Source organism: Salmo salar, chromosome ssa09, assembly GCF_905237065.1.
Source record: "Salmo salar chromosome ssa09, Ssal_v3.1, whole genome shotgun sequence".
Classification (NCBI taxonomy): domain Eukaryota; kingdom Metazoa; phylum Chordata; class Actinopteri; order Salmoniformes; family Salmonidae; genus Salmo; species Salmo salar.
This window is the reverse complement of record NC_059450.1, coordinates 31,971,850-31,997,210: the sequence shown is the minus strand read 5'-3', so window position 1 is coordinate 31,997,210 and position 25,361 is coordinate 31,971,850. Positions and strand designations below refer to the sequence as shown.

At 41.4% G+C, this 25,361-nt stretch overlaps 1 protein-coding gene across 11 annotated transcripts in view; it reads left to right on the top strand.

The window, feature by feature from the left end:
- LOC100380626 (E3 ubiquitin-protein ligase HECTD1) overlaps positions 1-25,361 on the top strand; it is a 43,620-nt gene that overhangs the window by 4,876 nt on the left and 13,383 nt on the right. For all 11 annotated transcript variants that reach the window (XM_045723595.1, XM_045723594.1, XM_014211181.2 and 8 more), the window contains exons 4-24: positions 4,157-4,384; positions 4,608-4,889; positions 5,415-5,685; positions 5,966-6,042; positions 7,743-7,841; positions 8,089-8,203; positions 8,343-8,514; positions 9,432-9,570; positions 9,768-9,938; positions 10,114-10,336; positions 10,561-10,824; positions 15,211-15,287; positions 16,440-16,574; positions 16,900-17,046; positions 17,243-17,337; positions 17,438-17,543; positions 21,692-21,826; positions 22,659-22,798; positions 22,922-23,245; positions 23,365-23,531; positions 23,785-23,961. In XM_045723595.1, the coding sequence (XP_045579551.1) occupies positions 4,157-4,384; positions 4,608-4,889; positions 5,415-5,685; positions 5,966-6,042; positions 7,743-7,841; positions 8,089-8,203; positions 8,343-8,514; positions 9,432-9,570; positions 9,768-9,938; positions 10,114-10,336; positions 10,561-10,824; positions 15,211-15,287; positions 16,440-16,574; positions 16,900-17,046; positions 17,243-17,337; positions 17,438-17,543; positions 21,692-21,826; positions 22,659-22,798; positions 22,922-23,245; positions 23,365-23,531; positions 23,785-23,961 (3,544 nt within the window). The remainder of the gene's footprint in view (positions 1-4,156; positions 4,385-4,607; positions 4,890-5,414; positions 5,686-5,965; positions 6,043-7,742; positions 7,842-8,088; positions 8,204-8,342; positions 8,515-9,431; positions 9,571-9,767; positions 9,939-10,113; positions 10,337-10,560; positions 10,825-15,210; positions 15,288-16,439; positions 16,575-16,899; positions 17,047-17,242; positions 17,338-17,437; positions 17,544-21,691; positions 21,827-22,658; positions 22,799-22,921; positions 23,246-23,364; positions 23,532-23,784; positions 23,962-25,361) is intronic.

Genomic DNA, 25,361 nt, shown 5'->3' with positions numbered 1-25,361 from the left:
TTAATAGTCCGGAAATTACGGAAATTACGGTAGTCTCAAGTAAATAATGAAACATGTTCAATTTGGTTTAAATAATGCAAAAACAAAGTGTTGGAGAGGAAGGTAAAAAGTGCAATATGTGCCATGTAAAAAAGCTAACGTTTAAGTTCCTTGCTCAGAAAATGAGAACATATGAAAGCTGGTGGTTCCTTTTAACATGAGTCATTAATATTCCCAGGTAAGAAGTTTTAGGTTGTAGTTATTATAGGAATTATGGGACTATTTCTCTCTATACCATTTGTATTTCATATACCTTTGACTATTGGATGTTCTAATAGGTACTTTAGTATTGCCAACCTAATCTCGGGAGTTGATAGGCTTGAAGTCATAAACAGCGCAGTGCTTGAAGCATTGCAAAGAGCTGCTGGCAAACGCAGTAAAGTGCTGTTTGAATGAATGCTTACGAGCCTGCTGCTGCCTACCACCGCTCAGTCAGACTGCTCTATCAAATATCAAATCATAGACTTAATTATAATATAATAAACACACAGAAATACGAGCCTTAGGTCATTAACCTCTATGGGCTAGGTGGGACGCTAGCGTGCCACCCGTGGTGCACTCCATCAACAGCAGGTGCATTTCAAGAGCGGCAAATTTGAATCCAAATAAATGTCAAAATTCAAATTTTTCAAAAATACAACTATTTTACACCATTTGAAAGATAAACATCTCCTTAATCTAACCACGTTTTACGATTTCAAAAAGGTTTTACGGCGAAAGCATAAATTTAGAGTATGTTAGGACAGTACATTCACAAGAGTTGTGTGTAATGTTTTGTCAAGTCAAAGACAGGGTCACCAAAACCATAAAACCAGCTAAAATGATGCACTAACCTTTTACAATCTCCATCAGATGACACTCCTAGGACATTATGTTAGACAATGCATGCATTTTTAGTTCTATCAAGTTCATATTTATATCCAAAAACAGCGTTTTACTATGGCATTGATGTTGAGGAAATCGTTTCCCTCCAATAACCGGCAGTCAAGTCAGCGTCACAAATTAAATAATTAAAATTAGAAAACATTGGTAAAATATTATATTGTCATTTAAAGAATTATAGATTTACATCTCTTGAACGCAATCAACTTGCCAGATTTAAAAATAACCTTACTGGGAAATCACACTTTGCAATAATCTGAGCACTGCGCCCAGAAAAATACGCGTTGCGATACAGACTAGACGTCATGTTGGGGAGATCTAAAATCGAAAATACTATGTAAATAATCCATTACCTTTGATTCTCTTCATCAGATGTCACTTCCAGGTATCACAGGTCCATAACGAATGTAGTTTTGTTCAAAAAAGCTCATCATTTATGTCCAAAAATCTCCGTCTTGTTAGCACATGATCTAAGCCAGCCGGACTTCTCGTCATGAACGAGGGGAAAAAATATATTTCCGTTCGTTCAAACATGTCAAACGTTGTATAGCATAAATCATTAGGGCCTTTTTAACCAGAACATGAATAATATTCAAGGTGGACGAATGCATACTCTTTTATAACGTATTGGAACGAGGGTACCCAACATGAACTCGCGCACCAGGTGTCTAATGGGACATCATCGTTCCATGGCTCTTGTTCGGTCAGATCTCCCTCCAGAAGACTCAAAACACTTTTTAAAGGCTGGTGACATCTAGTGGAAGCAATAGGAAGTGCCAAAATATTCCTCAGCCCCTGTGTTTTTCAATGGGATAGGTTTAAAGTCAATACAACACATCAGGTATCCACTTCCTGTCAGAAAATGTCTCAGGGTTTTGCCTGCCAAATGAATTCTGTTATACTCACAGACACCATTCAAACAGTTTTAGAAACTTTTGAGTGTTTTCTATCCATATATAATAAGTATATGCATATTCTAGTTACTGGGTAGGATTAGTAACCAGATTAAATCGGGTAAAAAAAATTTATCCAGACGTGCAAATGCTGCCCCCTAGCCCTAACAGGTTTAATATGGTTAAATCCGGAAACTATCATTTCGAAAACAAAAAGTTTATTCTTTCAGTGAAATACGGAACCGATCCGTATTTTATCTAACGGGTGGCATCCATAAGTCTAAATATTGCTGTTACATTGCACAACCTTCAATGTTATGTCATAATTACGTAAAATTCGGGCAAATTAGTTCGCAACGAGCCAGGCAGCCCAAACTGTTGCATATACCCTGACTCTGCGTGCAATGAACGCAAGAGAAGTGACACAATTTCCCTAGTTTAATAATGCCTGCTAACCTGGATTTGTTTTAACTAAATATGCAGGTTTAAAAAAATGTACTTCTGTGTATGGATTTTAAGAAAGGCATTCATGTTTATGGTTAGGTACATTTGTGCAACAATTGTGCTTTTTTCGCAATTGCGCTTTTGTTAAATCATCCCCCGTTTGGCGAAGTTGGCTGTGTTTGTTAGGAAGAAATGGTCTTCACACAGTTCGCAACGAGCCAGGCCGGCCCAAACTGCTGCATATACCCTGACTCTGTTGCACAGAACGCAAGAGAAGTGACACAATTTCCCTAGTTAAAAGAAATTAATGTTAGCGGGCAATTTTAACTAAATATGTAGGTTTAAAAATGTTTACTTGTGTATTGATTTTAAGAAAGGCGTTGATGTTTGTGGCGTTGATGTTTATGGACCTCTGGTAAGAATGTCTACTTCACCAGTCACGTTGGCGGGTGGTCAATTTTCAGGGCTCTACAGTGCGAGCATTACATTACATTTGTGAATAAAACATTGTCACAAGTCAAATATGTGCGCGTTGCGATTTCTAGCATAAAAATGCTGAAGTAGCTGTTTTCAAAGTATTTCTGTTTTGTTTCATAGTTGCTAATCGCACCAAGAAATACGAATACTACATCCCACCTCGTGCAGTTTTGAGCACTGTGAGTGAAGTGCTGATAGATCATTTTTTTGGAGGCACAGGCATCAATGTTGGTCTAATTTACTCATGAACCACAATTCAATGCAAACTGTAGTCACGTGTCAAACTCCGGTGGCGCGGTGTCATTTAATCAACATGGCTGGATTTTCGGGCCTGTGAGATAAAATTATGATGCTGGCTTGCAAAAAAAAATATGTATAGATCACATTGATTTTAGTGTTGGCATAGTCTCATAGTGAGGAGCCTATAAAACGTTGTTAGCTTTATAAACAGATTTTTGGGAATTCTGAAATTAATGGAATAAATGACCATACTATAAAACTAGCTAGCCAGCTATAAGTAACTGGAGCTAGCTAGCTAGCTAGCTAGCTAGCTAGCTAGCTAGCTGACAGGAGTGCTAACTAGCTACGTTAGCTTGCTAGGCACAATAATAGCTTTAGATAGTTTTTTTTTTTTTTTTACCTCAATTTCAAGACTTCCACCATGAACGTTGCCTCTCCGATCATCACTCTCCCTCGCTTGGGCAAGGGACATTTTAAGGTACACTCGGATGTGACGATGTAATACGTCATTCAAGGATTGAGGGTTTAGGGCCGAGGGCTGTCTACTTTTAATTTGGACTGCAGCTGCTGTCTACTACATTCCAAATCTCACACACGAACAGACACACTTGACTTGACTCCAGTGGCCCCGTTACCACGGTAATCTCCTACTCTTAAAGGGGAAGCTGAAAATGTTGTCAAATGTGATATTTTGGTTAAAAGAAAATATGAAATTTAAATTTAGCAATATACCACATTACTTATACATTTATTGTTTTAGAAACATTACAAAACATGGTCCTTTTAAAAAAATTTTTTTAGTATTTTTATGTAATTATGGCAACAACAAAAAATATTTTGGCTGGTAGATTTTTTTTTTTTTCATCTACCTGCCACAGTGGCTGGTGGAAGAAAAATAAAATGTTACGCCCTGCAAGAGAATGTTCTCTTTCTTTACCTGGAACCTTTTATTCAAATCACAAGATGCGTATGAGGAGTTTATTCAAATTAGGTCTTGAATATGTAGGTCATATTTCACAACAAATATATCTTGTTTAGGAAGGGCTTATGTATGTGGTAGAATATTACAGAACATGCTCATACTCAAAAGTAGTCAGGTGCAGAGTCCTCGTTGTGAAATCCATAGAAAAAAGATGGGCCTCGCATCATAAATAATCATTATTTGTGGTGTCATTTGTCAGGTGCTGGAGCTGATCTGTACCAGGGAGTCTGGTGCAGTGTTTGAGGCTGGGGGTCTGAACTGTGTGCTTAGCTTCATCCGGGACAGCGGTCATCTGGTCCATAAGGACACCCTGCACTCTGCCATGTCTGTGGTGTCTCGCCTGTGCAGCAAGATGGAGCCCCAGGACTCCTCTCTGGAGACTTGTGTGGAGTCCCTCTCCAGTCTGCTCAAACACGAAGACCACCAGGTGAATGGGACACCCACTCAGGGGTCATTGGTTGGGGGGGGGTGGTCATCATGCACATTGGTGGTGGATGAATGCGTTTTCCCCATTTCTATATAAAGTGCTTTGAACTACTGGAAAAGTGGTATATAAATCCAATCACTTATATAAATTGGAAAGAAGCTTGACGGTCTGGTTGCAAATGATTACATTGTTATTGATAAAAATGCAACCCATTGATTGACAGGTGTCTGATGGTGCTCTGCGCTGCTTTGCCTCCCTGGCGGACCGGTTCACCCGTCGAGGGGTGGACCCCGCGCCACTGGCCAAGCACGGTCTGACAGAGGAGCTGCTCTCCCGGATGGCGGCGGCAGGGGGCATGGTCTCCGGCCCCTCCTCCACCTGTAAGCCAGGCCGGACCTCCACTGGGGCCCAACCCACCGCTGCCGACTCCAAACTCTCCAACCAGGTGTCCACCATCGTTAGCCTGCTGTCCACGCTGTGCAGAGGCTCTCCCCTTGTCACTCATGTAAGGACATTTTACATTTAGTCTTGTTAAAAAAAAAACGAAAAAACATTTACAAATCAAATTGCCCATTGTTGGGAGAAAATACTTTTCTCAATGTGAGTCTTTAAGGACCAGCTCATATCTCAGACTACTCCCTGAGAAGAGTTTTATTAGATGGCTTTTATTTTAAGTCCTCAGCCTTGTCAAATTATTGCAGTTTGATTTGTGGTAGCTGTATTTGGTGTTATGAGCACTCTGGGACACATTTCTGTATTAGTAAGAATTCCTAATGTATTCCATAGCAATTTTATTGGCACAGAATGTTTAATATATGAACTGCAATATCTTGAAAGCTAACAATAATAAAAATAACATAAAACGTTGAAAGGATCTTATTTCAGAATATATTAGTGAAGAGAACTGTATTGTAATGAGAGCTATTCTGAAGTGACACTATGACTAGTATAAAGAATAATGGGATAATAATAGAAGTGGTGTTTTTGTTTTGTCTCTCTGTGTGTGTATTTCCTGTGTGTGTATGTATAGGATCTGCTACGCTCTGCGCTGCCTGACTCCATGGAGAGTGCGATGCAGGGGGACGAGCGCTGTGTTCTGGACACCATGCGTCTGGTGGACCTGCTGCTGGTCCTGCTGTTCGAGGGCCGCAAAGCTCTGCCCAAATCCACCGCTGGCTCAACAGGACGCATCCCGGGCCTGCGACGGCTGGACAGCTCCGGGGAGCGTTCCCACCGACAGCTCATCGACTGTATCCGCAGCAAAGACACAGACGCTCTCATTGATGCCATCGACACCGGAGGTGGATGGGTGGATAGTATGGGGTCAAAAGTAATGCACTGTAAAGGGAATAGGGCACCATTTGGGACCCAGATATATCCTGTATGTTGGTCTGTCAGGAGGCTAGGGTACATGATGATGTGGCAGAGGAAGTTTGTCCAATCTGGTGTAATGGTGCCTTTTTTCCTAATTCATTTCAGCCGTTTGTTTTGCGTAATGGTAAATGTGTCATGTTTATGAAAAAGTGTCCGCTGTTATTGCGCACGCTTATTCAATTGCTTAAAATGGTTCCTGTGTTGCAGCTTTTGAAGTGAATTTCATGGATGACGTCGGGCAGACTCTTTTGAACTGGGCCTCTGCATTTGGCACACAGGAAATGGTAAGCTATTTTAGACTGAGTCTCGTATCCCTCCATCTCTTTACAGAGATTAGCCATTAGGCGTGCGAACAGAACAGAATGGCTCATTGTGCCAGGGGAATTAAAGATATATTTTGGAAATGAGGCACTCTTTATCTAGTTCCCCGGAGTCAGATGAACTCATGGATACCATTTATGTCTCTGCGCGCAGTTGAAGGAAGTTGTTAACTAGCGCTAGAACAATTGCTTACTAGCATTAGCGCAATGCAGATGCCCATATACAGCGCCTTCAGAAAGTATTCAGACCCCTCGACTTATTCCACATTTTGTTACGTTACAGCTTTATTCTAAAATTGATTAGATCGTTTTTTCCCCCCTCGTCAATCTACACACAATACCCCACAATGACCTCATAATACCCCATAATGACAAAGAAAAACAGCTTTTTAGACATTTTAGCAAATGTATAAATAAAATAAAAAAACGGAAATGCCACATTTCCATAACTATTCAGACCCTTTACTCAGTACTTTGTTGAACCACCTTTGGCAGTGATTACTGCATCGAGTCTTCTTGGGTATGACGTTACAAGCTTGGCACACCTGTATTTGGGGAATTTCTCCAATTCTTCTCTGCAGATGCTTTCAGGTTGGATGAGGAGCCGTGCTGCACAGGTCTCCAATTTCAGGTCTCCAGAGATGTTTGATCGGGTTCAAGTCCGGGATCTGGCTGTTTTCTTGGCTGTGTGCTTAGGGTGTTGTCCTGTTGGAAGAAGAACCTTCACCCCAATCTGAGGTCCTGAGCACTCTGGAGCAGGTTTTCATCAAGGATCTCTCTGTACTTTGCTCTGTTCATCTTTGCCTCGATTCTGACTAGTCTCCCAGTTCTTGCCGCTGAAAAACATCCTCACAGCATGATGCTGCCGCCAATATGCTTCACCATAGGCATGGTGCAAGGTTTCCTCCAGACGTGACGCTTGGCATTCAGGCCAAAGAGTTCAATCTTGGTTTCATCAGACCAGAGAATCTTGTTTCTTTAGGTGCCTTTTGGCAAACTCCAAGTGGGCTGTCATGTGCCTTTTACTGAGGAGTGTCTTCAGTCTGGCCACTCTACCATAAAGACTTGATTGGTGGAGTGCTGCAGAGATGGTTGTCATTCTGGAAGGTTCTCCCATCTCCACAGAGGAACTCTGGAGCTCTGTCAGAGTGACTTTCCGAAGGTACTTTGTCAGAATACTTTCCAAAGGTACTTTGTCATTGCAGTAATGCTAGTTAGCATTGGCTCAGTAAACTACCTCTAACTTCCTTTTATACTGGACACAGAGACACAAAAATTGTATCCATGACTTAATCTGACTCCGGGGAAGTAGATAAATGGCCTCATTTACAAAATCCCAAAGTATCCTTTTAAGGACAGCATCTCTTCCCTGTTGTGCTGCAATAATGGGCTCAGTGCTCAAGGTTCTGTCAATAGGTGTCCATAGCAACAAGCTGTGTATGCAGCCTAATGCAGACGGATTACTATGGTTTGGTTAAATAATGGCTTGTCACCTCGAAACCAGACCACGACACAGTTGTATTCATTCGGCACCAAACAGAAGAAAATGGACTGAAACAAGGAGAGTCCAATAATAAACGTCTGTTCCAAAAAGTTGTTCTTTGCGTGCCTTCATTATCAAGACCCTGTTGAATAACCCCTGTTTGTTGTGGTTGATGTCCCAGGTTGAGTTCCTGTGTGAGAGAGGTGCTGATGTCAACAGAGGTCAGAGGTCCTCCTCCCTCCACTACGCTGCCTGTTTTGGACGGCCTCAAGTAGCAAAGGTCTCTTTAACCTTGAGAGGAAATCTTTTGTAACGCTCAAACTGCTGTTTTTTCCACCAACATCCCTTGATAAAGGCCCAGCAGCTGGACTGTTGGCTGCTGGTGTATATTGAATTCAATGAACGTAAAGAAAACATAGGATAAAGTTTTTGCGTGTGCACCCTATCCTCCTCTATATGATGTTTGGAAATACAGGCAGACCGATATAAGTTCCCCTAGTAAGCATAATTTTTCTATGTGTCTATAGACTCTGCTGCGACATGGAGCCAACCCTGACCTCCGAGATGAAGATGGGAAAACTCCCCTGGACAAAGCAAGGGAGCGTGGCCACAGTGAGGTGGTAGCCATCCTCCAGTCTCCTGGTGAGTTCTAACAATATATGAACAGCTGTGCTGCCGACTGACTTCCATGAAAATCCTTGGTCGTCAGTGGCTCATGCCCATCAGAGAATAAAGGACAGTGGTTATTTCACAATTTGTTGTGTTCTCTTTTGTTCTGAAGGAGACTGGATGTGCCCCGTTAACAAAGGAGAGGACAAGAAGAAGAAAGACTTGAACGAGGAAGAGGAGGGCAGCGAACCCAAAGGAGACCCTGAGATGGCCCCCATCTACCTGAAGAGGCTGCTACCAGTATTTGCACAAACCTTTCAGCAAACCATGCTACCTTCTATTAGGTAAGGACAACTTTGAGAGTAACTTGACCAAAGGACCTTTGTCTATACTCACAGAGATGTATATATTACTGAGGACCTGAATGCAATTTTATTTGAATAGGGACAAATACAAATCCATTAACACAGGGTTTCCCAAACTATGGGTCGCGTGATTTGAAAATGGGGTTGCGAGAGAAGTTTTGCGGTTGGTTCATAGAACCGTAACCTCCGGTAGCCGCTAGATGCTGTTGTAATAAACAGAGCGAGTTCTTTTTTCTTCCTAAACATGTGGCGCTATCTTTTGAATGGTTTAAGCAACAAAATATTATGACCCCATCACTGAAAGATACTCTAAGACTCTCAGGAACACGTACGTACGGTTTCTCTCTACTATGCCCACAAGACCAGGCTCTTAATCAGACTGGGGGGGAAAGAACATCATCAACGATAAGGTTCTTTTTTACATAGAAGATCATACAACATTATTGCCTGATGATATTTTGAACTTCCCAATCCCTTTTCTAAAGCATTTGTCACTTCAAACCATAATGTCTTCAGATTGAAATACTGTCAGACTGAAAAAGTTTTGAAACCCTTGCATTAAAAGTGCAATATGCCGAAATCGTGCCTCCATTTCCTGGTTGCTAAAATTCGAATAGTTTGCCTAATTTCAGTTTCTCGTTCAGAGAATCATTGTACTGTCTAAACCGCTGTGAAATATATTTTCAATAATCAAAAATATTGTAGTTTCAGCTGTTTTGAAGCTGGTGTACAAAAGCAAAAGATGCAAAAACTACACAGATCTGTTCTATCGCATCTTATACTTGCTTTCAATGATCATGACAGATCTATAACTCACATTTCTATGGGCATTTGGTTAGGTTGCCCAAGAAGTGACATATTGGTGCTTTAACATGTCGTCCCTCTGTCCCTTACAGGAAAGCTAGCCTGGCTCTGATCAGGAAGATGATCCACTACAGCTGTGAAGTGCTGCTGAAGGAGGTGTGTGACTCTGACGCCGGTCACAACTTGCCCACCGTGCTAGTGGAGATAACCGCCACCGTGCTGGATCAGGAGGTACGGCACTACACAACATCCATCTCTTTGTGTATGTGTGTGTTCAAGATGCTTGATCAGGAGGTGTGCGTGCATTCTCGTGTGTGACTGTTAACAACATCCAACGATAACCTAATGCCTGTTAAAAAGCTATTTAGTTGCACCAGCTCTCTAGTAATCCACAGGCTAAGTTAAATGTGGTTTCTCTTCCTGTACAGGACGATGATGACGGTCACCTGCTGGCACTGCAGATCATCAGAGACCTGGTGGACAAAGGAGGAGATGTCTTCTTGGACCAGTTGGCTAGACTGGGCGTCATCAACAAGGTGTCCACTCTGGCTGGACCCACCTCAGACGATGAGAACGAGGAGGTGTCCAAACCAGAGAAGGTGCAGTAAGAACAACAACATAATGCAGTCCAAATATACACTGATAGAGCTTTGTGATTTCTGTGTAATAAAAAGCGTTCCGCAAAGAAAATATATTTAAATCTATTTAAAATCTCTGGATAAGAGCATCTGCTACATGACTAAAATCTAAAGTAAATGTCTCTGGTTCCACCAGGAAGACGAGCCACAGGAGGATGCCAAAGAGGTGCAGCAGGGGAAGCCCTACCACTGGCGTGACTGGTCCATTATCAGGGGGAGGGACTGCCTGTACATCTGGAGTGATGCTGCAGCCCTGGAGCTCTCCAACGGCTCCAATGGATGGTTCCGCTTCATCTTGGACGGCAAGCTGGCCACCATGTACTCCAGCGGCAGCCCAGAGGGAGGCTCCGACAGCTCAGGTAGACCTAGCTACATACCTTCTCAATTGACCTGGTATGTTATGACTTGAACTTTCCTCAACTAATTACTTATTCCTCTCCATCTCCTTATTTGGAATTAAGGCCAGAATGAGCTCCCTCCACTCACATACATGCAGTTGTAACAAGTGAATAACCGTATTATAATGGTGATATCATAACCAACATCAAACTGTTCCAATTCCTCAAATGTACTACCCACCCAGAAAGTCGTAGTGAGTTTTTGGAGAAGCTGCAGCGTGCCCGGAGCCAGGTGAAGCCTGTGACAGCCAGCCAGCCCATCCTGTCTGCCCTGGGTCCCACCAAGCTGACGGTGGGAAACTGGTCCCTGACCTGCCTGAAGGAGGGAGAGATCGCCATCCACAACTCTGACGGACAGCAGGCCACCATCCTCAAGGAGGACCTGCCCGGCTTCGTGTTCGAGTCCAACAGGGGCACCAAGCACTCCTTCACCGCTGAAACATCACTAGGTCAGTTAGTTTGAACTTCAGTGCATATAGATCATATCATTTTGTTGTATTTAAATCTGTAGTTAAATGTGCCTAAATTGTTTACAAATTAATCTCTCATTTTATTATTTATTCATTTATCTCATCTCAGGGTTTCTGTTATGAAAATGTGGCCCTGGACATTTGACTGGCAGAATTTTAATTTACCGGATGTTTTGAGAAATTTACCATAACCTGATTCTGACCCACGGTGCACAAAAATCACATTTTATATTATGGTAATTTATCTTAACAGAACAAATCGAGGATGCGATGTGTGTCCTTATCGCACCCATTTACTTTTCCTCAGTAATGAACAGCAAAATCTCTAGCCTATACATAAACTGCGTGTGACTTTCATGTTTCGGGAAGCACATTTTCACCGTAAAAATGCACCTTTATAATAAATCATTCCATGCATCATCGCATTTGCAGACTTATGTAAGAGCCTACTAATCGTAATGTGATTAGTAGATTGGATAGTCATAATTTAGGCTAATATAACTCAATCACTGTTGCATGGCTGAGCGTGTAGAGGCTTGGACTATAAGCTATATCAGATATGTTTTTCCTGTGCAAAGAAATAAACCTATGTCATGCAATTCTACTAAACTTTATATGACTGGAGACAGCAGAATCTGTTTTTAGGCCTCCGAGAAGGGGAGATAAGTAGAATATGACATCCATCTAAACTGGAGGAGGAAATTATTTCCTAAAACAAACTTATGTGTCACTGACCCAACAATGATAGAGTGAATATGCGCAGTGCACACTCACTGGGGATATGGCCCATGTTCTCTGCTGGTGCCAATAAGATACAGGCCTACTCTTGTTCACTCAATTAAGTTGATCATTTTGATAACTAAAAGACATTAGTATTTTTTTCATTGTCTTCTCTTTACAGCAATAACATTTGCTTTCCAAACTGTTTTTATTTATTTCTGTAAAGACAGGAGTATGCTAATTAGGCTATATAATTTTTGCAATTTAATTCAATTTACTTAGGGAAAGCTTAGATTCCCCTAGCCTTTTGACATAAGTGGCACATCCAATCTACTACCACAATAGTAAAAAACGTTTACCTAGTCTTTGGTCAGCTTGTCAAGAAAGAAATATCCCAAACAGACATTTGTGGGACGACAGTTGTGGGACGATAGATCCCAAATTCATACAACTTTTAAAAAGCAATGAATCTGATGCAATACATCACAACGTTTCGCTTGAAATGTTGATCAACTATTTCTTAACATTATTAGTGCAGCAATGCACACAAAGCACTAGGCTATGCACAAGTGTACATCTGGCTACTGGACAATGAAATAAAAAATAATTGCCTCCACGGCGATGCCGTTTTAAGATGACAATTATTTATTTTTTTCATGAGCATGGCTTTATTTCTATTACAGCATATTGGAGGCCTGTCATTCATATTCCATTCATCCAGTTCAATGTAACATCAATACCTTCTAAACCCCCCCCCCAAAAAAAAATATATATATAGATGTACTATTGTAAAGTGGTTGTTCCACTGGATATCATAAGGTGAATGCACCAATTTGTAAGTCGCTCTGGATAAGAGCGTCTGCTAAATGACGTAAATGTAAATGTAGGTTTAGGCTACTACAAAATGTTCCTATACCCATCATGAGGTTGCTACAACCTAGCCTATGAAAAGTTTACAACATAGGTACACACAGGTCTAGAGAGAAATTAGGTGAGACAGTGACACATGGACAGACAGTGACACATTCAATACTGCCTTGCACACTCCTGCCTGCATCTAGCTGATCTAGGGTGTAATTATTAGTCCAACAGTTGCAAATGAGAGTTTCTATTGGACAAATTCAGGTAGGTTTATCACTGTTCCGTTTGCTTCCATTTTAAGAAATGTTTTTCAACAGAATAGGCGGAATGAATACACCTCTGATCACACACACAGTTCACTTTCATAGTAGCCATGTTGTATTCCTTCTCACATCTAAGCGCTTTCCTCTCACCTTTTCCTTCGCTTGTGGACGTCAAACCATATAACCTACACACAGCCTACATTGTTGTCACCATATTAGCTAAAGTAATGTGATAGACAACATAGCTAATATAACTAACACATTAGTAAACCCACTACAAGCATGCAGTACAGTGTACAGTCAGTAAGCAGTTTAGCAGTTGCACCGGTGGGTCTTGGTGGCAATAAATTTGTAAAACCAAAAGCTTACCTTGACTTGGAAGAGATCCAGTGTTGTGTTGGATAGCCAGCTAGATAACATGGCATCCCTCTGTTTGAGTAAGCTAAACTAGCTATCTGCATTTGCTAAGTGAACGTTTAAAAAAAAAAAAACTCTCTTCTCCTTCATTTTTGAAGAAATTAATTTGTTTCCAAACTGTTCAACTATTGTCTTTCTCTCTCTGTGGGTCAACTACTCACCACATTTTATGCACTGCAGTGCTAGCTGTAGCTTATGCTTATGCTTTCACTACTAGATTAATTGGATGGATAATATTTTAGTTCATGCAGCAAGAGCTCTGATAGGTTGGAGGACATCCTCTGGAAGTTGTCATAATTACTGTTTAAGTCTATGGAAGGGGGTGAGAACCATGAGCCTTCTAGGTTTTGTATTGAAGTCAATGTACCCAGAGGAGAATGGAAGCTAGCTGTCCTCCGGCTGCACCATGGTGCTATCCTACAGAGTGCTGTTGGGCTACTGTTGACCTTAATTGCAAAACAATGTGTTTTAATCAATTATTTGGTGACGTGAACATGTTTATAGTATAGTTTTATTTAAAAATGACTGTTTCACTATAAAAAAATTATAAATAATAATTCACTGAGGAATTGTCCTCCCCTTCCTCCTCTGAGGAGCCTCCACTGCTCTACAGATATGGTTAGGTTTTGCCTAGGCTACTTTGAAGCAAGGTAATGTCTCATATGTAGTGCCACATTCTGGTTTCAACAATTAGGTAGCCATATGTTTTCTAAATGCATACTGCCTCCAGCTCATTGCAAAGTGTTGTGTGGAGCGCTGAAGCCTCCCTACTGTTGCCTATGCATTTGAATAGCGAATGGGAGGTGCACTTAAATTACCAGGTGAGAAATCGAGTGGCTTATTTTAATCATGGCCCAAAATTAATAAGATCCATAATGAATGTACACCCTGCAATTCAATTCCACTAAATTATGCAAATGAACTCATAGACCAATAAGTATGACCAGTCAAATGTATTTCCATCAATTAATAGGCTAAAAAGCATTATCTCAATAGGATTTGTTTTCTATCCCCGGACAATTGGCCTTTAAAAAAAAAAATTACTGCCTAAAGCTGACTATTACCGGCTAACGGAAACCCTGAAACTCCATATTTAAAAAAAAAAAAAAAAAGTATTTGGACACCCCTTCAAATGAGTGGATTTGACTATTTCAGCCACACCTGTTGCTGACAGGTGTATAAAATAATGCAATCTGCAAAGAAAAACATTGGCAGTAGAATGGTCTTACCGAAGAGCTCAGTGACTTTCAACGTGGCACTGTCATAGGCACATTTCCAGTTTGTCAAATTTCTGCCATGCTAGAGCTTCCCCGGTCAACTGTAAGTACTGCTATTGTGAAGTGGAAACATCTAGGAGCAACAATGGCTCAGCTGTTAAGTAGTAGGCCACTCCCCCTGCCCGAATGCATAATGCCAACTGTAAAATTTGGTCGATGATGAATATTCTCTGGTGCTGTTTTTCATGGTTTGAAGGGGGCTAGGCGCCTTAGTCCCAGTGAAGGGTAATCTTAACTCTACAGCATACAATGACGTTCTAGGCGATTCTGTGCTTCCAACTTTGTGGCCACAGTTTGGGCAAGGCCCTTTCCTGTTTCAGCATGACAATGCCCTGGTGGACAAAGTGTGAGGTGCATAGAGAAATGGTTTGTTGAGATCTGTGTGGAAGAACTTGACTGGCCTGCAAAGTGCCTTGACATCAACCCCATCGAAAGCCTTTGGGATGAATTGGAAGGCCGACTGCGAGCCAGGCCTAATCGCCCAACATCAGTGCCCGACCTCATTAATGCTCGTGGCTGAATGGAAACAAGTCCCCACAGCAATGTTCCAACATCTAGTGGAAAGCCTTCCCAGATGAGTGGAGGATGTTATTGCAGCAAAGGGAGCACTAACTCCATATTAAGGCCCATGATATTGGAATGAGATGTTCGACGAGCAGGTGTCCACATACTTTTGGCCATGTAGTGTGTATGTGTGTATAAAAAAATATATATAAAGTTATCCTCTACTAGAATGATGTGGTAAGCCATCAAGTGCCTCTCCCAGTCCGCCCTGCCTTTCATGGGGATTGTCTTAAAGTTTTCCTTCTCTGTGTTCTGTTGTACAGGGTCAGAATTTGTGACTGGCTGGACTGGAAAGAGGGGAAGAAAGCTCAAATCCAAATTGGAGAAAACAAAACAAAAGGTGGTTGAGTCCGTCTGCTGTTCAGTATTTTTTGTTGTTGTTTAAAGCCAACTTCCTCCTTCCTGAATTGAGAAGATTAGTTTGTCTATTGTCACAGGGACATTTTTATTTTTGTATATATTTCTTTGCTTTAGAACACATTACATATTATCCATCTAGTTTAGCCGTCATATCATTCTTCTGTTTAATATAACAGCAGGAGGGCTTGGGCAGTATCCAGATTGTCATGCCTTCATACCAGCCTTGTTCCATACTGGGATCTTAGGTAATACCGGCACTAAACACAGGGGGCACTGTTTTCGAACTCCCCTGAGCCTTTGTAACCCAAAGGTTAGCAATGCTAACAAGTACATATAAAATCCCCTAGAGAATGCTAACGATCGCATTGCAAACATTTTATAGTCTCTGACCTAAACTATTTTCAGGACAGACATCCCAGCTCATGACGTTATTACAAGTAACTCAAAAATGCTACTCCCAGTTTACTGCACGCACAAAACTAATATTAGACATATATTTTGGAAGAAGCTAACCACTTAGCTAGATAGCTAAGTAGCTACTACATTAGCGAACCAAATGTACAACTGCAGAGCATTTGGCACATTTTAGACAGTTAATAGTTCTAAGATATTTAGCTGGCGAACATTTAGTTGTGAATTCCATACTGTAACTAGATCACCTGGCAGGTGCTGCACAACACTGAGCGACTCATAAGGCTCTGGTCTCTCTTCATTGTGTGCTTGTAAACAAACACCACGTGACTGGGTACTACTACCAGAAATGTTTCATTATGAAGCATATCTGACAGGTGAAACGAAGAACACAATCTTCTTTATCTCCTGACAGGTTGACTGTATTTTACTTAAATAGTAGCTGCAAATATTCCAATGTATATAAAAAAATTAAATCGAATAGTTTCAACAGTATTGGAAAAACCATCCTGTGTCCATTTCCAAATACCCCGGTATACAGCCCAAGCCTAACAGCAGTTTTATGCTAGTTATCCCTCACTTTTTCCTTAACACCCAGCGAGCCTAGAGCCCCTCTGTCTGTTCCTGTGATGTGTGGTTGTGTTACCTTAGTTGAATGCACTGATTTGTAAGTGGCTCTGGATACGAGTGTCTGCTAAATGGCTAGAAATGTCAAACGCAGGTGAAGACCATGGCCAGAGACCTGTATGATGACCACTTCAAGGCGGTAGAGAGCATGCCCAGGGGGGTGGTGGTCACCCTGAGGAACATCGCCACCCAGCTGGAGTCTGCTTGGGAGCTGCATACCAACAAACAGGTAGGGGGAAAAAGCACATCAACTCTAACCTAAATGTATGTCAGAGTTGGATAACATGATTACCAACAGACAGGTATGTGGGGGAATCGCCCTGGTCCGCTCACCCAACACACATGATCAATTCATGTCTACTTGCACTTTATGGAAAGTGCGCTTCAATGCAATTTACAGTAAAATCGGTACTTTAATAAAAAAACTAAGTAGATATTTTGATTGACTCACTCTATGTAGTTGTTTTGTTTTCTTGGTTGTTCTGTCTGAAGCTGTAAGCTACAGGTTTGATGACTCAGTGAAAGTTAAATGTGCTGTTTTGTTTCTGTTGCAGTGTATCGAGGGAGAAAACACATGGAGAGACTTGATGAAAACGGCTCTGGAAAACTTGATTGTGGTTCTCAAGGATGAGAACACCATCTCCCCCTATGAAATGTGCAGCAGTGGCCTAGTGCAAGCACTTTTTACAGTCCTTAATAATGTAAGTGGGATGGATGATGTGTACAGGGACCTTTGGCCCAAAGTAGTACTCTATACAGTGAATATGGTTCCATCTGGGCTGCAGATTTCTTTCTTTCATACCTTTTCTCAACTCTGTCTGGGTAACCAATTTCTGCAATGTTCCTCAACTTCCTCGTTAGTCCAACTCCAGCTCAATTAATATTTCTCTTTTTCAGAGTGTGGAACTTGACATGAAACATAATTGTAAACCATTAATGGAAAGAATAAATGTATTTAAAGCCGCATTCAGTGAAAACGAAGATGATGAAAGGTAATAATTCAGACTTTTATATAATTCATTTTTATGAATGTATTTTTAAATAACAAAAACCTGTCAGTGGCTGACTTCCTGGTTTGACCCATTCATTCAGCCGACCCGCAGTTGCCTTAATCCGCAAACTACTAGCAGTCCTGGAGTCCATTGAGAGGTTACCTCTGCACCTGTATGACACCCCAGGCTCTACCTATAACCTGCAGGTCAGTCTCCTCCACCACACCTCTCAGTAGTATAGTGGTGATGGTCAGTTTTTGTTTGTTCCCGCGACCTGTTTAAAGCTTAAGTTCAGTAAAACTCATTCTAGGGATGGGCATGAGTTCTCAAACTAATGTCAAAACTCGATCTTTAACCAGAGATCACATTTTTTTCAAAATGCAGTGCATTCGGAAAGTATTCAGACCCCTTCCCCTTTTCCACATTTTATCTTACAGCCTTATTCTAAAATGTATTGTTTTTCCGCCTCAATCTACACACAATACCCCATAATGACAAAGCAAAAACAGGTTTTTAGAAACTGAAATGACATTTACATAAGTATTCAGACTCAGTACTTTGTTGACGCACCTTTGGCAGTTTTCTTGGGTATCACGCTACAAGCTTGGCACACCTGTATTTGGAGAGTTTCTCACATTCTCTGTGGATCCTCTCAAGCTCTGTCAGGTTGGATGGGGAGCGTTGCTGCACAGCAATTTCGGGTCTCTCCAGAGATGTTAGATCGGGTTCAAGTCCGGGCTCTGGCTGGGCCACTCAAGGACATTCAGAGATTTTTCCCGAAGCCACGGCTGTGTGCTTAGGGTCGTTGTCCTGTTGGAAGGTGAACCTTCACCCCAGTCTGAGGTCCTGAGCGTTCTGGAGCAGGTTTTCATCAAGGATCTCTCTGTACTTTGCTCCGTTCATCTTTGCCTCAAACCTGACTAGTCTCCAAGTCTCTGCCGCTGAAAAACATCCCCACAGCATGATGCTGTCACCACCATGCTTCACCATAGGCATGGTGCAAGGTTTCCTCCAGACGTGACGCTTGGCATTCAGGCCTAAGAGTTCAATCTTGGTTTCATCAGACCAGAGAATCTTGTTTCTTTAGGTGCCTTTTGGAAAACTCCAAGTGGGCTGTCATGTGCCTTTTACTGAGGAGTGTCTTCAGTCTGGCCACTCTACCATAAAGACTTGATTGGTGGAGTGCTGCAGAGATGGTTGTCCTTCTGGAAGGTTCTTCCACCACCCTGACCAAGCCCCCCCCCACCCCAATCAAGTTGTAGAAACATCGCAAGGATGATCAATGGAAACAATATACTCCTGAGCTCAATTTTGAGTCTCATAGCAAAGGGTCTGAATACTTATGTAAATAAGGTATTTCATTATTTCATCATTATTTGCAAAAAATATATATAAACTGGTCACTTTGTCATTATGGGTGTAGATTGAGGGAAAATCATTTTTTCATAAGGCTGTAATGTGGAAAAAGGGAAGGGGTTTGAATACTTTCCGAATGCACTGTACTGTGAAACTATTTGCTTTTGACTCTAGTGTTCATTTGTACATGTGCATTTGCGGGACACAACAACAAATAAACCAAGCCAAGCATCACACAGTTATGTTCTTTAAATTCACTTTTCCTTCCGTGTCTCACTCAATTATGTTCTGACCGCTCCCTCTACACGTGTGCTGTGTGCGCTTATGTTTTTATAGGCATTTATTTCTGTATCTAACTGATGGGATACACAAGCTACATTCCTTGCCAAATGATGACAGTTTTATCACAAATTCTAAATGGAACGGTTGACTGAAGTAGGGAAATATGTGTTCCAACAATGATGTGCAGTTTTGGAATAAATGCATATTTTTCCGCTTAGGCTACTTTGCGGTTGCCCCAGTCAAAATGTAAAAACAGTTATGAAAACAAAAATACACTTTTCGATTTTAATTGAAGGTTACAGTTAAAATAGAATTTTGTAGAAACGGGCAGGGTTTATGACTTTGGCTGTGGTAACTAACAGTAGTGACCACCCTACTTTGTAAACTGCTAGTGGCATTTAGAATTGGTTTGCCTAGCCTATAACCCCCCCTACCCAACAGGTTCCACACTGAAAATATGCGAAAACATTAGTTTGATGAAGACGGTGTATTTTCATTAGAATCATTAAGCTGACCGTTAAGCCAACCAGATGTTCTGGCCATAATTCAAATCCATGCGGTGTTCAATGTAGAATTGTTAATCTGTTTAGAAAATAACAAGGAACAGGTATAATAAACTACATTTTAACAGAAGACATATTTTGGTTTGTAACTCTGAAAAATGTATTTCAATTTGACAAATTGAGCACTGACTCAAATGATCTCTTTTGAGAATAACTGTTCTAGACGTGAGATGCGATTCACATTCTGTCCTATTTTATTCTGTTTTATTACATCATGGTTATTTTTACTATAAAATAGGTGTCTTGACAGTGATAAGGGCTCGGGAAATAAGTGTTTTGTCTGCTAAATGAACAAAACAATGCTATGGCATAGCAGAGCTACAAGCAGGCACCACTGCTGAGGTTACTACCTTTTTGAAGTTTGTGTTCCACAGTATAATATAACCAGTTGATATTACGGTTTCAATGAATAAATCTTAAATGCCCCTTTATTTTTTATATATATATATCTCTCATATTACCAGTCAAGTTTGGACACCTACTCATTCAAGGGTTTTTCTTTATTTTTACTATTTTATACATTGAAGAATAATATTAACCTCTTGTGGACTCACCAATATCCAATGGTAGCGCCTGGCGCGAAATACGAAAAACCTTAAAAATGCTATAATTTCAATTTCTCAAACATATGACTATTTTACACCATTTGAAAGATTGTCGTATTTCAAAAAGGCTTTACAGCGAAAGCAAAACATTAGATTATGTAAGGAGAGTACCCAGCCAGAAATAATCACACAGCCATTTTCAAAGCAAGCATATATGTCACAAACCAAAACCACAGCTAAATGCAGCACTAACCTTTGATCTTCATCAGATGACACTCCTAGGACATTATGTTATACAATACATGCATGTTTTGTTCAATCAAGTTCATATTTATATCAAAAACCAGCTTTTTACATTAGCATGTTTTGTTCAGAACTAGCATACCCACCGCAAACTTCCGGTGAATTTACTAAATTACTCACGATTAACGTTGACAAAAAACATAATTATTTAAAGAATTATAGATACAGAACTCCTTTATGCAATCGCGGTGTCAGATTTTAAAATAGCTTTTCGGTGAAAGCACATTTTGCAATATTCTGAGTAGATATCACGGCTAGCTAATTTGACATCCACCAAGTTTGGCCCTCACCAAACTCAGATTTACTATAAGAAAAATTGGATTACCTTTGCTGTTCTTCGTCAGAATGCACTCCCAGGAGTTCTACTTCAACAACAAATGTTTTGGTTCGAAATAATCCATAGTTATATCCAAATAGCTCCTTTTTGTTTGTGCGTTCAAGTCACTATCCAAAGGGTGACGCGCGTTTCGTGACAAAATTCAAAATATTCCATTACCGTACTTCGAAGCATGTCAAACGATGTTTAAAATCAATTTTTATGCGATTTTTCTCGTAAAATGGCAATAATATTCCAACCGGGCGACGACGTATTCGTTCAAACACTGAAAGAAAAAAATGGAGTCGTCTCGTGCACGAGCGCCTCAATGTCATTGTTCCCAGAAGGACCACTCACAAAAACCCCAGCTGTTTTTCACCCAGAGAATGCAGAGCTGTCATTCCACTTTCTGGCGCCTTCCTAGAGCCAATGAAAGCCATAGAAAATGTCACGTTACAGCAGAGATGCTGTATTTTTGATAGAGATGCCCTAGAAGGACAAGAAATGGTCAGACAGGGCACTTCCTGTATAGAATCTTCTCAGGTTTTGGCCTGCCATATGAGTTCTGTTATACTCACAGACACCATTCAAACAGTTTTAGAAACTTTAGTGTTTTCTATCCAAATCTACTAATTATATGCATATTCTAGTTTCTGGGCAGGAGTAGTAACCAGATTAAATCGGGTACGTTTTTTTTATCCGGCCGTGAAAATACTGCCCCCTATCCCAAACAGGTTAAAGACATCAAAACTAGGAAATAACACACATGGAATCCTATAGTAACCAAAAAAGGGTTAAACAAATTAAACAAATCAAAATGTATCTTTTATACTATGGATTCTTCAAAGTAGCCACCCTTTGCTTTGATGACAGCTTTGCACACTCTTGGCATTCTCTCAACCAACTTCATGAGGAATGCAAGTACTCGAACAGTCAAAGGTCAAATGCCTATCCCTAACTCATTCGTCCTTCCTGTGTGTGTGTGTTAGATCCTGACGAGGAGGTTGCGTTTCCGTCTGGAGCGTGCGCCTGGGGAGACGGCGCTGATCGACCGTACAGGGCGTATGCTGAAGATGGAGCCCCTGGCCACCGTGGAGTCTCTGGAGCAGTACCTCCTCAAGATGGTACCACCCCCTCTACCTTAACCATGTTTCATCTTCTCTCACTATGTCAAGGGAATTATTCTATCCCAATGATAATAATTAACAAACAATCAATAAGCCTTGACTAATTCCCAAGGTTTGTAAGACAATGGGTTAATAATTAGGCAAGGACTCAGCTTTCTGCAAAAGGTCTGTACAGTTTATTCAGAGAACGTTCTGCCCAACATTAACAAAAGTTAATTTTATCCCCTCTCTCCGCTTACGCACACACCTCCGCACAAACAGTAGATAACCTACGCACATACATACACACAAACAGTAGGTGAATAGTATCCCTCCCCTGACTTCCCACCACTGTTACTCACTATCCAGTGCTGCCTGTTCCTTTCCCCCGAGATTAGGAGAACCTTGAAGGCTACTCCCGGTCTCTTCTCTCTCACACACACACACACACACACACACACACACACACACACACACACACACACGTCTACAGTTCCCTTAGGCCCACTAATCTCTCACACACACACACACACACACACACACACACACACACACACACGTCTACAGTTCCCTTAGGCCCACTAATCTCTCTCTCTCACACACACACACACACACACACACACACACCTCTCACTTCCGGGTCTCTACTAGACCTTATGGGACTAACGTTCAGTACTTTAATTATTCATTACCCATGCTACATAACTACTAATTAATAATGGATTCTTTATTCATTTACCTTTATTAGATAATTCTCTTATCACACTATCTGTCCATTCAGCATATTTGAGTGGATCAGTTTGAGCAAACACTCACACAGTCTCAGAGTAATCTCCTCTCTCTCCCCCAGGTGGCCAAGCAGTGGTATGACTTTGATAGATCCTCCTTCATCTTCGTCAGGAAGCTAAGAGAGGGACAGACCTTTACATTCAGACACCAGCATGACTTTGACGAGAACGGAATAGTCTACTGGATTGGTACCAATGCAAAGTATGTCTCCTCCCATCGTCTTTGTGTAAAGACCTGATGATCAGCTAAATGCTTATTATACAATACACGAAAGTATTTAGAAAATAACCTTGTATTAATCTTGTGTGTTTCCTCTGTCTCCAGGACTGCCTATGAGTGGGTGAACCCAGCAGCCTACGGCCTGGTGGTAGTAACCTCCTCTGAGGGTCGTAACCTCCCATATGGCCGACTGGAGGACATCCTGAGTCGGGACAGCTCTGCCCTCAACTGCCACACCAATGATGATAAGAACGCCTGGTTTGCCATCGACCTAGGCCTGTGGGTCATCCCCTCTGCCTACACCCTGCGCCACGCCCGTGGCTACGGCCGCTCCGCCCTCAGGAACTGGGTGTTCCAGGTGTCCAAAGACGGCCAAACCTGGATGAGTCTCTACAACCACGTGGAGGACTGCAGCCTCAACGAGCCGGGGTAAGTAAGCCTTGTTCCAGTCAGAAGGGCCCATATCCAGGAGCCTATGGTCAGGAAGAACTCAGGATCCAAAACCTATAAGGCTGGTTCTGAAAGTCAGTTTGTGTCCTGTTGTGAAGGTCCACAGCCACTTGGCCTCTGGACCCGTCCAAAGAGGAGAAACAGGGCTGGAGACACATCCGCATCAAGCAGATGGGGAAGAATGCCAGCGGGCAGACACACTACCTGTCTCTGTCAGGCCTGGAGATCTACGGCACCGTCAGTGGTGTGTGTGAGGACCAGCTAGGTAAGAGTCTGCTCGTGGGTTCTCTTGAGGTTTCTCTCTGGGGAGTTTGTCCGTGCCACTTCTGCTTGCTCTTTGGGGGTCTAAGCTCTCGCCACTGCTGTCAAGAAACAGTCAAAACACACAAGTATTTTTAAGGTGTGTGCGAGGAGCACTCTTTTTGCTGAGACACTAGTTGTAGTATGTTTATGAATCATTATTCATTAGATTTGAATGATGCAAAGCAATCTGACCAACCTCATTCTCCCTTCTACAGGTAAAGCAGTGAAGGAGGCGGAGGCCAACCTGCGCAGGCAGAGGCGTCTGTTCCGCTCCCAGGTGATGAAGTACATAGTGCCCGGGGCGCGTGTGGTGCGGGGCATCGACTGGAAGTGGAGAGACCAGGATGGCAACCCAGCAGGAGAGGGTACGGTGACAGGGGAGGCCCATAACGGTAAGACACTAGTACATCCTAAGCCCTACCATCTAATAAAACCTCCCTCCGTGTGGAACTGAACACACACACAGCTTGCATAGAACGCTTTTGTTTCATATGAAAGTGTTTAAGACATTTTTTGCGGGACTTAGTCGGATGACATGATAATGCATGTTTAAACTGCTAAAGCAGGACAATCCCATATGTTACCCCATCATCACGGGGGCAGTGTTATAATAGTAGTTCAGAGACATCGGGCTACGTAACTATGACAATTGAACATAAGATGTGCACAAACTAGTGACAAGGGAGTCATTGATAAATATGGTAGACCAACCACAAAACAAATTGTGAACATCATCAAGTGCATTTATATAATTTGAGGAGCCTTTAGTGCATCTTCACCCAAAGCACCTATTACTAACGCTTGTAGAAGTCTCACTTTTGTATGTTAAATACTGTGGGGGGGGGGTCAGCCAGAAAATATCAACCAGCAGTTGTTCATTGTCCTTTCATAACATTATTAGTAACTTGAAAAACAATGTCTGTATAAGACATTGTACAGGTGGTTTGTGGGTGACGCTACTCAATATTTCTAAACGGTCCAGCCTTTGTTCCTGGTTTTCCAACTGAAGGCTTTCTCTTCTGCTTCTGATCTCACACTATAGGCCTATTACTTAACCTAATGCTTCTGACCTCACTAGAGGTTGACAGATTATGATTTTTCAACACCGATACCGATTATTGGATGACCCACAAAAAAAAACGATACCGATTAATCGGCAGATATAAAATAAAAAAAATGTATGATGAAAATTACAACAATACTGAATGAGCACCTTTTTATTTTTACTTAATATAATACATAAATAAAATCAATTTGGTCTCAAATAAATAATAAAACATGTTCAATTTGGTTTAAATAATGTGAAAATACTGTGTTGGAGAAGAAAGTAAAAATGCAATATGTGCCATGTAAAAAAAAAAAAAAAAGCCAACGTTTTAAGTTCCTTGCTCAGAACATGAGAACATATGAAAGCTGGTGGTTCCTTTTAACATGAGTCTTCAATATTCCCATTTAAGAAGTTTTTTAGGTTGTAGTTATTATAGGACTATTTCTCTCTCTACCATTTATATTTCATATACCTTTGACTATTGGATGTTCTTATAGGCACTAAAGTATTGGCAGCCTAATCTCGGGAGTTGATAGGCTTGAAGTCATAAACAGCGCAATGCTTGAAGCACAGAGAAGAACTGCTGGAAAACGCAGGAAAGTGTTTGAATGAATGCTTACGAGCCTGCTGCTGCCTACCACCGCTCAGTCATACTGCTCTATCAAATCATAGACTTAATTATAATATAATAAACACACAGAAATACGAGCCTTAAGTCATTAATATGGTCAAATCCGGGAAACT